General features: G+C 37.4%; 3 protein-coding genes and 1 pseudogene across 3 annotated transcripts; 1 reads left to right on the top strand and 3 right to left on the bottom strand.

The window, feature by feature from the left end:
- Window positions 1–2,746: 2,746 nt before the first annotated feature.
- LOC145072920 (Pentatricopeptide repeat (PPR-like) superfamily protein) lies at window positions 2,747–5,541 on the top strand. The gene is made up of 5 exons (XM_079019411.1): window positions 2,747–4,529; window positions 4,611–4,763; window positions 4,841–4,912; window positions 4,989–5,183; window positions 5,271–5,541. The coding sequence occupies exons 1-4, from the start codon at window positions 2,775–2,777 to the stop codon at window positions 5,097–5,099; spliced, it is 2,091 nt and encodes a 696-aa protein (XP_078875537.1). The 5' UTR covers window positions 2,747–2,774; the 3' UTR covers window positions 5,100–5,183; window positions 5,271–5,541.
- A 90-nt stretch (window positions 5,542–5,631) lies between these two features.
- LOC145072921 (epi-neemfruitin B 7-O-acetyltransferse L7AT-like) lies at window positions 5,632–7,555 on the bottom strand. The gene has a single exon (XM_079019412.1). The coding sequence runs from the start codon at window positions 7,099–7,101 to the stop codon at window positions 5,764–5,766; it is 1,338 nt and encodes a 445-aa protein (XP_078875538.1). The 5' UTR covers window positions 7,102–7,555; the 3' UTR covers window positions 5,632–5,763.
- A 127-nt stretch (window positions 7,556–7,682) lies between these two features.
- LOC145073391 (epi-neemfruitin B 7-O-acetyltransferse L7AT pseudogene) lies at window positions 7,683–9,348 on the bottom strand (annotated as a pseudogene).
- A 2,179-nt stretch (window positions 9,349–11,527) lies between these two features.
- On the bottom strand, window positions 11,528–13,825 carry DPMS1 (Nucleotide-diphospho-sugar transferases superfamily protein). Its single transcript, XM_079022454.1, has 8 exons — window positions 13,527–13,825; window positions 12,757–12,856; window positions 12,642–12,675; window positions 12,485–12,561; window positions 12,354–12,379; window positions 12,109–12,273; window positions 11,902–12,016; window positions 11,528–11,822 (listed from the first exon to the last, which is right to left on the bottom strand). The coding sequence occupies exons 1-8, from the start codon at window positions 13,628–13,630 to the stop codon at window positions 11,718–11,720; spliced, it is 726 nt and encodes a 241-aa protein (XP_078878580.1). The 5' UTR covers window positions 13,631–13,825; the 3' UTR covers window positions 11,528–11,717.
- Window positions 13,826–14,257: the final 432 nt, after the last annotated feature.

Raw genomic sequence — 14,257 nt, 5'->3', positions numbered from 1 at the left:
GGAGAAATTAGTTTATGGTTAATAATTAATTAGAAACTAATTGGAAATATATTTTGGGAATTAATTAACAGTTTAATTAATTAAATGGTTGAATGTTCATTAATCGATAGTTGGTTAATCAGGAATGTTCCAGAACCTTATGAAATTAGGGTTGGATGAAATTCACTCCATCCCACATGGGAAAGGAGTGAAATTTCGTGGTTATGCCTCCATCCCATATGGGAAGGAGTACAAAACCCTAGGAGGCATCCAAGGCTATAAATAGGGTCTTAGGGATTTCATTCCTCCTTGCACCATGGCTTGAAGTATTCACCAACCTTTCTTCCTCTCCCTATTAGGGACGATTTCTAACCCTTTTGGGTTTGGGAAATTGACCCTTATCCTAGTTATTTTTATTCCACTCTTTTGTGTCATTGGGTGTGATACCATTAGAGGGATTCTGGTTTGGATCCTTTCATCCAAGCAACTTCATGGAGGTTCAAGATCTCAAGCATAGAGATCAAGGGCTACATAAGAGATATGTTTTCTTACTTATGTTTTAGTTTTCTAGGGTTGATGTAATTAGCATGAAGCCATAGATCTATAGGATGCATGTACACTTAGGTATATCGTTGTTTCGATTTTTGCGCTGCCTAGTTTTAGAGTGTATTTGATTCATAGAAAACCCAAAAATAAGTGCCTAGGGATAACCCCTGGGTCTTCCTACGATACATAAACATAATGGGCTGGTATTGTGGCCGTAGAACCATGCACACAGTGAGGAGACTCATCTCACACTGCTGAAGACTAGTTGAACACTTCTGACTGCTAACCGGCAACTCCTGAACTGCTGATCCTTCGGCTCCCCGAACTATCAATACCCAAAATAACACTTAGATCACAATACCCTCAAAAGTCAACCCATGTCAAACTTGGTCAAAGTTAACGGTCAAAGTCAATGCTCCGAGTTGACTCACCAACTCGTCGAGTCCCACAATCCACACGTAACTCTGGACTTCAATCCTACTCGTCGAGTCTTCCTTGAGCTCATCGAGTTCACCTTTAAACACATCAGGATCCATTTACAACCGACTCGCTGAGTTCACCTTTGAACTCGTCGAGTCCATCTTCATAAGTTAGGGATATTGCCTTAGACTCGCCGAGTTCATTCCTTGAACTCATCGAGTACGATGATCTTCAAGTCCATAATGAACCCAACTGGCTGAGTCCTCTACCAACTCAACACACACCCACTAACAGAAGGGTTTTGGGCAAAAAAACAGTCTGACTCGCCGAGTCCTAAGAGCAACTCATCGAGTCCTCCTAAGTCCAATTCTATTTAGACGATTTTAGTCGAGCACAAAGAATCCAAATCATAGATATGGACCCAACCACTTCATAACCATGCAAAGCTTCTGCCTTTTCCTCCATTCATGGCCTTTTGAGCTAAAAAGGCCAAAAGAACACTTCTTATGTTTGCATGGGGATTCCTATGGCATAAAGCTTGCAGCTTTATGCCATAACAACCCTTAATGGTGCTGGATCTGAAAACATAAGCCCTTGGGACGTCCATTCCTCTCATGCTAGGGTTCTTGGACCAAAAACACCTAAAAGTGACAAAGGAGAGATCTATGTCCATAATGGTCAAGATTGAAACTTTCTTAACAGAAAATGGAGGAGGATGCAAGAGGATTCTGGATCTACTAGTCTCTTCTTGTATCCCAAGGCTTCACCTTCTTCTTCAAGATCTAAAACACTCAAGGATGCTCACAAATGGCTCACAAGCACATGAAAGGCACTAGGGTTTCACTCTGGACTTGAGAGAGCATTTAGGAGGTTGATGGAGTGTTATAATGTTCTTTAAATAGGGTACAAGGCCTGAATTTAGGGTTTTCCAAACCCATACCAACTCGCCAAATCGGTCCCCCGACTCGTCGAGTAGGTCACTTAACCCGCGACCCACAACGTACTCCTATTCGTTGAGTCATTCCATCAACTCGACGAGTTACCTCCTGATTTTGAGGTTTTTCTGACCTTTCTAAGTCTTATGAATTCAGGGTGTTACAATGGATTAGGCACTTAATGGTTGAAATTGCACAACAACCCAGTACGTTAGGCGTACTAAGATGTACGTCACGCATACTGCTTGGGATTGAAGTACGTTGAGCTTACTGGTATTACGCCGCGTGTATGCCCCGGTAGGCCTTTGGCACACTTCTGGTTTTGATGTATATAAAAGTGATTATCGGATCAAACTTTTTTTTCTTTTTATTAATGATAAACATAAGGACTTTTGTGTTAATTACTTATAGGTACCCATACCAAATTTGATAAAACGTGAGCTGCTTGGTGGCAAAATATAAGGATGAACATATGGACCGGGGAACCGGTACCAGAACCGGAACCGGAAACGGAACCCGATGGAACCGGTCGAGCCGGGAACAAGACGATATTCTTGTGGATTTTTGAAACCGGGAATCGGTAGGAACCAGAACCGGTAGAACCGGCAAAAACCGGAACCGTATGTTGTTATTTCTCGAGGACCGGTTCCAACATTGAAGATACGGCAAGAACCGGTAGAACCGACGGTCCGTTTCGGTTCTTAATTTTGGCCGACTTTCGTTCCCGGGCTGGGTTCGGTTCGGGCCGGTTCCAGCCGGGTCGGTTCCTTTGCTCGTCCCTAGCAAAATACATATTTTCTTAATAGTTTAGGGACTAAATGTATAAATTCTCAAATAGATGAATGCCCATCCTGTTTTTCCCACCACCCAACAGTTCTCAAGAACCTGCGCAAAATGAACGCTCTCCTCCTCCCTCCACCCTTATCCACCACCAACCGCTTCCTCCGCCACCGGAACCTCTACCAACCACTGCCACAATCGCTCTCCTCCTCTACCTTTCACATAAGCCACTCACATCTCCGTGCATCACCCTCCTTTTCCTCTTCCCCTTTCTTATCCGAAGATGACACAATTACACAAGACGCCGTCGTTTCCCTCTACCCCCATCGCAGGTACGACTTCTCTCCCCTCCTCCAGTTCCTCTCCACCTACAATTCGGACTCCGAAACATCCGATTCCAACTCACCCACGTCACTCGACCAGACCGAGCTACGGCTCGCTGAGTCATACCGAGTAGTCCCAGGTCCACTATGGCACTCTCTTCTCAAATCCCTGACATCTTCTTCAACATCCTCTTTCGAAATCGCATACGCCCTCGTTACTTGGCTCCAGAAGCATAATCTCTGTTTCTCATATGAACTGCTCTACTCAATTTTAATCCATGCCCTCGGACGCTCCGAGAAGTTATACGAAGCTTTTTTGTTATCTCAGAAACAAACGATGACTCCCATTACGTATAATGCACTGATTGGTGCATGCGCGCGTAACGATGAGTTGGAGAAAGCCATCAATTTGATGAACAGGATGCGGCGGGAAGGTTACCAATCAGATTTTGTGAATTACAGCTTAATTATTCAGTCTTTAGTTCGTAGTAATAAAATCGATTCAGTGTTGTTAGAAAAATTGTACGCTGAAATGATATCAGATGCTATCGAGCTAGATGGGCAATTGTTGAATGATATAGTTTTAGGGTTTGCTAAATCAGGTGATGTCGATAGAGCTATGTACTTCTTAGGTGTGATTCAAGGGAAAGGGATGAACCCAAGAACCTCCACTGTCGTCTCTTTGATTTTGCAGTTGGGGAATTTGGGTAGAGCCGAGGAGGCGGAAGCCATTTTTGAAGAAATTAAAGAAGGCGGAGTGATACCCAGAACCAGAGCCTACAATGCTGTGTTAAAAGGGTATGTTAAAAATGGTAGCTTGAAAGATGCAGAGTCAATAGTAAGTGAAATGGAGAAAAATGGGGTTTCACCTGATGATCATACATATAGCCTTTTGATTGATGCATATGGGAACGTGGGTAGATGGGAAAGTGCAAGAATCGTGCTGAAAGAGATGGAATCCAACAATGTAAAGCCAAACTCATTAGTTTTCAGTAGGATTTTAGCAAGTTATCGTGACAGAGGTGAGTGGCAAAAAACATTTAAAGTATTAAAAGAGATGCAGAAATGTGGAGTAAAGCCAGATAGACAATTCTATAATGTTATGATCGATACATTTGGAAAATACAATATCCTTGATCATGTAATGGCAACAGTGGAACGAATGAAAGTTGATGGGATTGAGCCAGATACTGTAACAATGAACACACTCATAGATTGTTACTGTAAATCAGGGGATCACAAGAAAGCAGAGAACCTGTTCGATGAAATGCAGCAAAGAGGGTGTTTACCTTGTACAACCACTTATAACATAATGATCAATTCTTTTGGGCAACAGGAGAAATGGGTTGATGTTAAACACTTGTTGGGGAAGATGCAGAGTGAAGGTTTATTGCCAAATGTTGTTACTTATACTACACTGATTGATGTATATGGAAAATCAGGGAGATATACAGATGCAATCGAGTGCTTAGAGGTGATGAAGTCTGCTGGTTTAAAGCCATCATTGACTATGTATAACGCCTTGATTAATGCCTATGCACAAAGGGTATGTATGTTCTCATCTTCCTCACATAAATAGCAAGTTTCATGAAAATTTTAAGTTGATGTAAATGATGTCATGAATCAGGGTTTATCAAATCAAGCAGCTAATACGTTTAGGATCATGACAAGTGATGGTTTGAAGCCGAGTAATTTAGCTCTAAATGCATTAATCAATGCATTTGGTGAGGATAGAAGAGATGTTGAAGCCTTTGCAGTTTTACAATACATGAAGGAAAATGTAAGTGAAAAGATTGTAACTCCAAGAATCGTGTTTTTTTTTTAAACTTATAACCGTTTTATTGTTTCCAATTACAGGGTGTGAAACCGGATGTTGTCACATACACTACTCTCATGAAAGCTTTAATTCGCGTGGAGAAATTTAGTGAGGTATGTAACTTGTAATGTAGCTAAAAAAACGTTATTTTTGTAAAAAGAAAATGGATTGACATAATTTGTTTTTCAGGTTCCACGTGTATATGAGGAAATGGTATCATATGGGTGCACTCCAGATGGGAAAGCTAGGGCTACACTAAGGTCTGCTTTGAGGTACATGAGAAAGACTCTTGAGTCTTGAATCATATAGTACAAACCTTAAACGAGTCAAAAGTACTAGGTCAGCTAACAGAAAAACTGCAGACTCAATCACATGTGACACGAGGTTAGTTTCACAGAATCTTGGCTTGTTAAATTAAATTAAAACACGGCTTTTTACATGTTTAAAATTTTGGTACTTTGTGTTGGACAGGTATATATATCGACTTTTAAGGATGTGAAGCTCATGGGTCGTTTAAAATGATGTGAAGGAGTGAATTATATTGAACACCATGATACATACGAGGTTTGTGTACTTTTGTGTTATATTTGCACATACCAAGGTTTTAGTGTAATCATGTAAATGTACACTATAAGGAACTTAAATTAGATACAAAAATTGTTTCTAAATAGTGCAACTTTGGATTTTGTCACGAGATATAACATTTTTTTACTAAGTTAGCAACTTAGCAATGATTATAAGATATTGGCGATATTGATTGTGATCTAACGACAATAGAAGTTGATAATATGTTGTGTTTGCTAAATGAATGAGCAAAAAACAAAGAAACACACTTTTTCTAATTAGCATAGTATAATGAGGATTGGTAAAATTAAAATACATAATAACACATCCAATCGAAGAGAAGCACGAAACACGAATAATAGGTATATAAATAAAGATGACATACACATAGAGTTTAGCTTCACTTGTTCATTTCTAGAGGACTCGGATCAAGAGATGCAAACTCCAAAAGCTCGGAATTATGTTTCAAGATATTTATATCATGTTCATCCATAGACACCCAAGCTTCTATCCCTTTACCACATCTCGTGTCAATCAAAACGATAAGATTCATAAAAACCGGACTACCATCAGAAACACTCCCACACACCCACATCGGCTTCCCCCAACCAAAATCCACCTCATAAAACCCCATCTTACACCAACTCGTAAACCCAACATGATCCCCACAATCTTTCAACCTTTTTAAACAATCTTCCATCATTTCTCTCCCTTTATCACCTTGTAGTTTCTTCACAAACTCACTATCGATTCTCGACACCCCATCATGTACTTTTCCAACAAGGTTTCCAAATTCGATTTCAGACTCGGTTTTACATTCCGCATCCGCTATCCAAATCAAGTTCCTGATGGAATTTTCTAATGGAAATGACGATAATACCCTTTTGCGAAGGTTCACAACATGGCTTAACAAAGATGGTTTCCAAGAACCGGTCTTTTCTTCAGATGTAGCCATCACACATTTCCATAGCAAACCCGAAACTACCTCAACACGTGTAGGATCTTTCACTTTCACCCCATTTGCCATTGTCTTTTCCTTGAGAGCATTGAGTTTTGATGAACTGAAAACGAATCTTTTTGTACTACATTTACCCATCTTGAACAATGATTTCCACATCACCATTGATGAATCTTTGAGCCATAAATCTTTTGTGGGAAACAAAGAGCTCGTGTTCATGTTCGGTTGCACAACTTCTTTCAACCCACAACAAGTCCCAGCCCAACCTCTTAGGAAAGTACTCAAGGCAGCACCATCAAGAATCTTGTGTGAAATACACAAACCAAGAGCGATTCCACCACACTCAAATATGTTAACTTGAATGTTACTCACATGACTTCCTTCATTACTCCCATTGAAACTAGGCTCACATGGAAGAAATCTATTGATCAGATTGAAATTTGGATGCTTCAAGAACTCTTCGAGAGAAGCATCCACACGAGCCACTACAAAGTAAGCACCAATGTCTGTGCAATCGATAGAAAGGTCATCCTTTATTGTCCCAGCTAAAGGGTAGAATCGTGTTAATGTATTGGATAACGAATTCTTTAAAGATTTCAACTTTTCTTGGACTTGAAGATCACTGGTGTGATCTTTATCATTTGGGTAGTATAGTATGATGGGGGCGTAAGGGGCAGGAATGAGTTGATCCACGATGGAAAGATTGAATGATTTAAGGTGTGGTGGTGTTGGGGAAGATGGTTTTATTTGCTCTCTCAGAATGATCTCGACCCTTGTCATATTGGCTTTGTAGTGTTTAGAAACGTAAGCCTTCAACAAATTTAATCAAAATAGTTTTGATTAACAAAAAAATCTTGTAGCTAGAACACTTTTATTTTGTATACAAAGAACACGACCGAACTTTTATCACCAAACAAATACACAGAAGTGAACCTTATTGATTACAAGACTAGAACTATACGATTACAAAGAAAAAAACTTAGGTGGGTATCTTTAATGGAAGACGAATTCTCTCAAAATGCTCAACAAAATATCTAGTGTTTGACCATAATGAGAGACATAAATGTCAACACTCAATACCCAGTTTATACTTTATACTCTTATTCGGATCAGGTAACACTCTACTTTTCCAACTTTGATCAGGTAGCACTCTTCAAGTCCTCAGCTTTCTAACTTGCCAAACCCAGTCCTCCAACTTTCAGCACCTTTATTTAAAGATCTCACAAACGTTCTATCCACCTTTCAACCTCTCGAACCATGGATGTCACCCTTAATTTGTATGGCCGAATATGTTTTTTTTTTTTTTTTTTTTTTTTTTCAATTTAACTAGCCATAGCCATAGCAATAGTAAAACAAAATCATTTACAAGTTAAATGATAATGATATATTTATTATTAATAACATATATTTATCGATATTTTCATTGCATCATTGTATTCAACGCAATGGTTGGACATTTCAGAGATTTAGCCAACTTACAAGATTCGAAAACTAAAAGGTTAGAAAATTACCTATTTACAAGTGATCAAGACTTAGAAAACATCTATCCATGCATCTAAACACAAAAAAGTAGAAAATATGACTAGTTTATAACTTTATATGGATCGGTGGACCCACAACTAAATTGCTCGGTGGTTCATATATAGCAGCTTCGATCAAACGATCACTTGTTCATGTCTAGAGGACTCGGATCAAGTGATGCAAACTCCAAGAGCTCGGAGTTGTGTTTTAAAATATGCATTTCGTGTTCATCCATAGACACCCAAGCTTCTATCCCCTCACCACATCTCGTGTCCATCAAAACAATAAAGTTCATAAAAACTGGACTACCATCACAAACACTCCCACACACCCACATCGGCTTTCCCCAACCAAAATCCACTTCATAAAACCCCATCTTACACCAACTCGTAAACCCAACATAATCCCCACAATCTTTCAACCTTTTCAATGAATCTTCCATCACTTCTATCCCTTTGTCACCTTGCATGTTCTTCACAAACTCACCATCAATTCTCGACACCCCATCACGTACTTTTCCAACCAGATTTCCTAATCCGATTTCAGACTCGGTTTTACATTCAGCATCCGCTATCCAAATCAAGTTCCCGATGGAATTTTCTAATGAAAATGATGATAATATCCTTTTGCGAAGGTTCACAACATGGCTTAACAAAGATGGCTTCCAAAAGCCAGCCTTTTCTTCCGATGCAGCCATCATACACTTCCATAGCAAAGCCGACACCACCTCAACACGTGAAGCATGTTTCACCCTGTTTCCCACTGCCTTCGCCTTGAGAGCATCGAGTTTTGAAGAACTGAAAACGAATCTTTTTGTGCTACATTTACCCATCTTGAACAATGAACCCCACATCACCATTGATGAATCTTTGAGCCATAAATCTTTTGCGGGAAACAAAGAGCTTGTGTTCATGTTCGGGTACACAACTTCTTTCAACCCACAACAAGTCCCAGCCCACCCTCTTAGGAAAATACTCAACGCAGCACCATCAAGAATCTTGTGTGAAATACACAAACTAATAGCGATCCCATTACATTCAAAAATGTTCACTTGAATGTTACTCACATGACTTCCTTCGTTACTCCCATTGAAACTAGGTTCACATGGAAGAAACCGGTTGATCAGATCAAAATCTGGATGATTCAGGAACTCATCAAGATAAGCATCGACATGAGCCACTGCAAAGTAAGCACCAACGTCTGTACAATCAATAGAAAGGTCGTCCTTTATAGTCCCGGCTAAAGGATAGAAGCGTGTTAATGTTTTGGATAATGAAATCTTTAAAGATTTCAACCGTTCTTGGACTTCAAGATCACTGGCTTGATCTTGATTTGGATAGTATAGTATGATGGGTGCATAAGGAGCAGGAATGAGCTGATCCAAGATGGAAAGATTGTATGATTTCAGGTGTGGTGGTGTTGGAGAAGATGGTTTTATGTTCTCTCTAGAAATGATCTCGACTCTAGTCATTCTTTTTGGCTTGGTAGAATTATAGAACACACTGAAACAAGATTGGAGTTTTATAAAGAGGAGTGACTAAGTGAAGAGTTGTTAAATAAGTGAAGATAGATCAAGCGAAACGTCCATTGGGGCCGGCTGAAATGTCCGTTTCTTAATTAATCACTAGATTTAAAAATTAAGTCTTTGACGAATTAGTTTATTACAAACTTCTTCTGTTGTCAGCATCAATGGCTATTAAATACTGATTTATAACGCATTATTCAACTGTTACGACGAACGTGGTGGTGGCAAGTGCAAGAAGCATGCGATTGATGGCGTATACGACTAGCATGCTGTTCAAACACCATGACAGCAGCACAGCCGATGCGCCACCACTACCAGCAGCATGCATATAATTTATAAGAAAAAGTATCAACAGTCGCTATCGTTTTGAGTATCATTTTTGTTGATGATTAGATAGATGCCAACAGCCACCTTTATTGTCTAGACTGCCGCTTGGATCGCTACATCTGCGAATCTTGTTTTTATAGGAATTTGGGAACACTCGAACAAGAAAATCTTTATGCGACACATTGGATGTTCCGTTGGAAGGTTGCGTGTGACAGCCTCCTCCCTTGTTTCATTCAGTGGTTCAACTTTTGGCTGCATAAGCTCGTTAATTTTATATATATGTGGCGTAATAATCAATGCCCATCTTTATGCCTATCTTATCATAATTATATAATAAAATATGCATAGGAGTTGACACATATTTTATCTTCTTGTAAATGATTCTCTTGTTCAGAATGAAAAAATTGATAATTTGATGGTACGTCTAATTAGTTTTAGTCAATGAATGTATTGGTAATGTATGTTAGAGATTAGACGCAACAAGCCAACAAAATAGTGAGGATAACTCGTGTAACATCTCTCGATAGGGCTTATTTGAAAAAATACTTGAGAAAAACATTTGTAGTTCCTAAAAATTCAAAGTTTATGTTTGCGGAAAAATAATTTTGTCCCGATAAAGTAAACTTAATTAAGATTGAAAACTAGAGAGTTGTAAAAAATAAAATACTACATGGTTCAAACACACCATACATTCGATCAAACCATATTGAAAGAGTCTTCAATCTGAACACACATCAAAATAAATTAGACAATAGATTTTTCTAATGAATTATCTAGTGGTCAATTCGTTGAAACAAATGATGATAATCCAACTTACTCAAATCAATCCTCCTCTAAGAAAACAACCAAAATACACAAAGTACTTGGATTTATTAACCCAACTCAAACAAAGAGTCTTATATGCCCAAAATATTTACTTTAAACAAAGTCATTTCTAAAAGGAACAAATAAGTCCTATAATTTACATAAAAGGATAAACCAAGATTTTTATTACCTATTGTTGAGTTAGTAGAATTTTGACAACTAATATAGTTTTATTAGCTTAAATCATAGTTGTTTTATGATCATAAAGTAATTATGACTAGTATTTTGACCAAAACCTAGATTAGGTGAGATAATTGTAATTGCAATAAATTAGGATTTGATAAATTTAAAACCTAATAAAATACACACACATACACAGAGATATAACTCACATCATTTTCATGTTCATCTTTCACACGATCTGCTAAAATAAAGCCAACATCTTCTATACAAATCGTATCATCTTCAGGGTTTGGTTCTTCCTCCTGAATCCAATGAAACAAAGGTTCATGTAGGTAGTCCACATACACATTCAACCTCTTATTTTCATTAGCAACTTCAAAGAAACTTATTAAAGTTGTACTCATTATGTATGATATGAAACCCCTCAGCCAAACTTACTTAAGACACACAGTAATACACATTTTTGCAAAAGCAGTTGATAAGTATTTCAAGAAAGGTGAAGAAATAAGAGAAGTTCATCTTGTTCACATCAATATCTCATACAAATGCTATGATTAGGTCAAAATACATCGTTAGGTCAAAATACATCAATGGAGTAGTTGTGAATGTGTCATTGTAGCGTACATCCAAGATTGAAATTGCCTCTTCTGCCATGATCGATTGCAATTAAGTAAGATTGGGAATAATGTGGCACTATACTATGTGCCACATTATACTATGTGTTGACTTCCAATGTAACACCACTTGTCACATGATTATTAGTATTTATGATTATGATATGATGGGAGTATCTAGCACCAAGAACTTTCAAAAGATCTTTAAAACAAATGTTTTTCACAGTAAACGAACCCAAAATCAAAATCAAGTAATATTATATGGAAATTTCTCTCATAAAAATGCTACAAAATGGGTATTCAATTGGTTAAGGAAAGCAAGGGATATGAGTCAAATGTACTTATCAATTAGAAATAAGAATCAAGAAGCAATTCCTGTGTGATTATCAATCATATAGAATAGTATATTTAGCCTACTTTCTTTATGTTGTAAACAGAAGATACACAAGACCCTTCAAGTACTCCACTATTTCTGATCCACCAAGCTTTGAACTTCCATAAACTCTGTCAACAAAAGTAATCGGAACCTAAAACATCCAAACAGAATCCAAATTAGTAAATTCCTATGTAATTTTAATAAGGAAAAAAGAAATAAAGACAAAGAACCTCTTCAATATGGTATCCTTTTCTTGATGCTCGAACAATCATCTCCATTTGGAAAACATACCCTTTGCTCACACAAGAGCTTATAATGTCTTCAAGCACAGATTTTTTATAAAGACTACACCATACAAGTAAAAAAAATATATAATTTAAAATGGTAAATGGTAAAACTGTAAAAGTAGATAAATTTGATGTTTCAAGATTATTTACCGAAACGACCCTGTCAAGTCAGATACACCAGGCCAAAGAAGTGTATGTGCAAGAACATTTGCCCCTCTACTTGTCAATTTGCGCATAAGTGTCCAACCATGCACACCGCCACCTGTCACATAGCGGGTCCCAGTAACAATACTCGCTCCTGTCTCCATTTGTTTCCTGAATTTATTATGCCCCTTGTTGTAAATTTTAGGAAATGGAAACGAATTTCAACATCAAGATTTGTGAAAGTTTCTTACTTAATAAACTGTGGAAGATACTTTGGCTGTGTAGATAGATTTACATACGAAAGAAACCAGGAAACAGATTGATTAGTTGGCAGAAAGAGGAATTTACTATAATGCCCTTAAGGCTTAAACAAATTACTTACATGGTGTGACAGATCAGCATCCATTATTATGACAAAATTTCCAGAAGCATGTTTCAGACCATGAATGTAAGCAGTCCCTGGTTAACAAAGAAAATTAGGTTAATTCATGCTTATAAATTTATAATCTGAAGTTTTACTTAAATAAATAAGGAGATACCTAATCCGAGCTTTCTGGGCCTAGGTCTTAATAGCTGCATTAAGAAGATTACAAAATTAGGACTTATTAGCATGTAAATGAGAGATATAAAAAAATAAAAAAGTAGTGTACATACAATGCGATCTTCACCATAGACTTGCTGTAATTGCTTGACAATATCTTGAGTTCCATCAGGACTTCCATCATCCACAATGATTATTTCAAAGTTAATATCCCTGAAAGTATAACAATATGTCATGATTTGAAAACAACCAGGAAGTGTTATAAAATCTGTTAACAAAATTCACAGTTTGAGCTAATGATAATGGCCATGTAGCAGATACTTAACTTTGAGGAGAGTTTAATAGAAGATAGCTACAAAACTGAAGGAAAGATCTCTTAAGCACTAAGCAGGCATTCATGCAAACTGGAATTCAGTTTCAATAGAAAAAAGACAAGGAGAAAATATCGGTAAGGAAGCTAAAGCCATTGCTAGTATTTCTCCAAAGTTGAGTTGAGGTTTCCCTTGTTGAAAAGCTGTGATTTTGAGAAATTACTGAAATTAATCTAGTGTATTGCTTGTTTTGGTATGCTTTTGATCAAGAAATGATGAAATTGGTAGAATCGCGTTCATATGGCATGTAGAAACTACATACATAGATCTTACAGAAAATTAAACAAGCATCCCAATTTTACGTTTAACAAGCAACGAAATAGTATTTATGTAGAGTTCAAAGGAATGATCTCTAAGGTTTAGAATTAAAATCTAGGTTAATTTAGTTCGAAATGCTAAGCAGATGTTCCCCCAATTTTCCAAGCCATGGATTTGCAGTTAACTTGCAGAATCCCAAATCAATCCATCACACAGATCAAAACATGATACATATAGAGAGAGATGTAACTTACGGGATATGCTTGAAGACGAGGTAGACGATGAGAGCGATATTGAGTCGTTCGTTGTAAGTTGGCACTATTATACTATACAAGTTCGTATTCCGCGGTTGCGACATTTTCAGATCAAAATTCAAAAGCCCTAAATCTCCAATTCTGGATTTGCAGTTTGAAATACGGAAAGAGGTTTGCTTGCTAATGATAATCAGGAAGACCCGAAGCGTAACCCGACAAGACCCGTTTGCTGTTGGCAGTTGCCGTCGGTTTTGACGTCCTGTCAATAGGGTATAGAAAAAACCCCGAAAACCCCAATGAAGTTGAAAAACCAAATCAAGTTCTAGAAATGGGCGATTAAATTTTACTTTTTAAATATCAAATTCCATAAAAAAACTTCTGTACGTTAGTATTTTTCTTTTTCTTTTTTGGTTAATTAGGGGTGGGAATTATTTGGTATGAAACCGAAAAACCTAAAAACCAAATCGAACCCAAATCGATTTCAAATCAAATCATATGCAAATTCGATTTTTGGTAGGGCCAAGACCAAACCGAATTGTAAATTTAGTTTTTGGTTTGAGTTTCAGTCACTTGAAGTTTAAATCGAACCAAACCGAAAAAACTAAATTTCATAAATTAATTAATTAAAAAATATATTATATATTTCATAGTCTGATTCATGCTCCTAATTTTTATTCCGCGTATGTCATTTCGTTTTTGGATCATCAATATTTTATATATTAAATAATAAT

The sequence above is a fragment of the Lactuca serriola genome, chromosome 9 (genome assembly GCF_051521515.1).
Source record: "Lactuca serriola cultivar US96UC23 chromosome 9, Lser_US96UC23_V15, whole genome shotgun sequence".
Lineage (NCBI taxonomy): Eukaryota > Viridiplantae > Streptophyta > Magnoliopsida > Asterales > Asteraceae > Lactuca > Lactuca serriola.
This window is presented reverse-complemented; position numbering and strand designations above follow the sequence as displayed.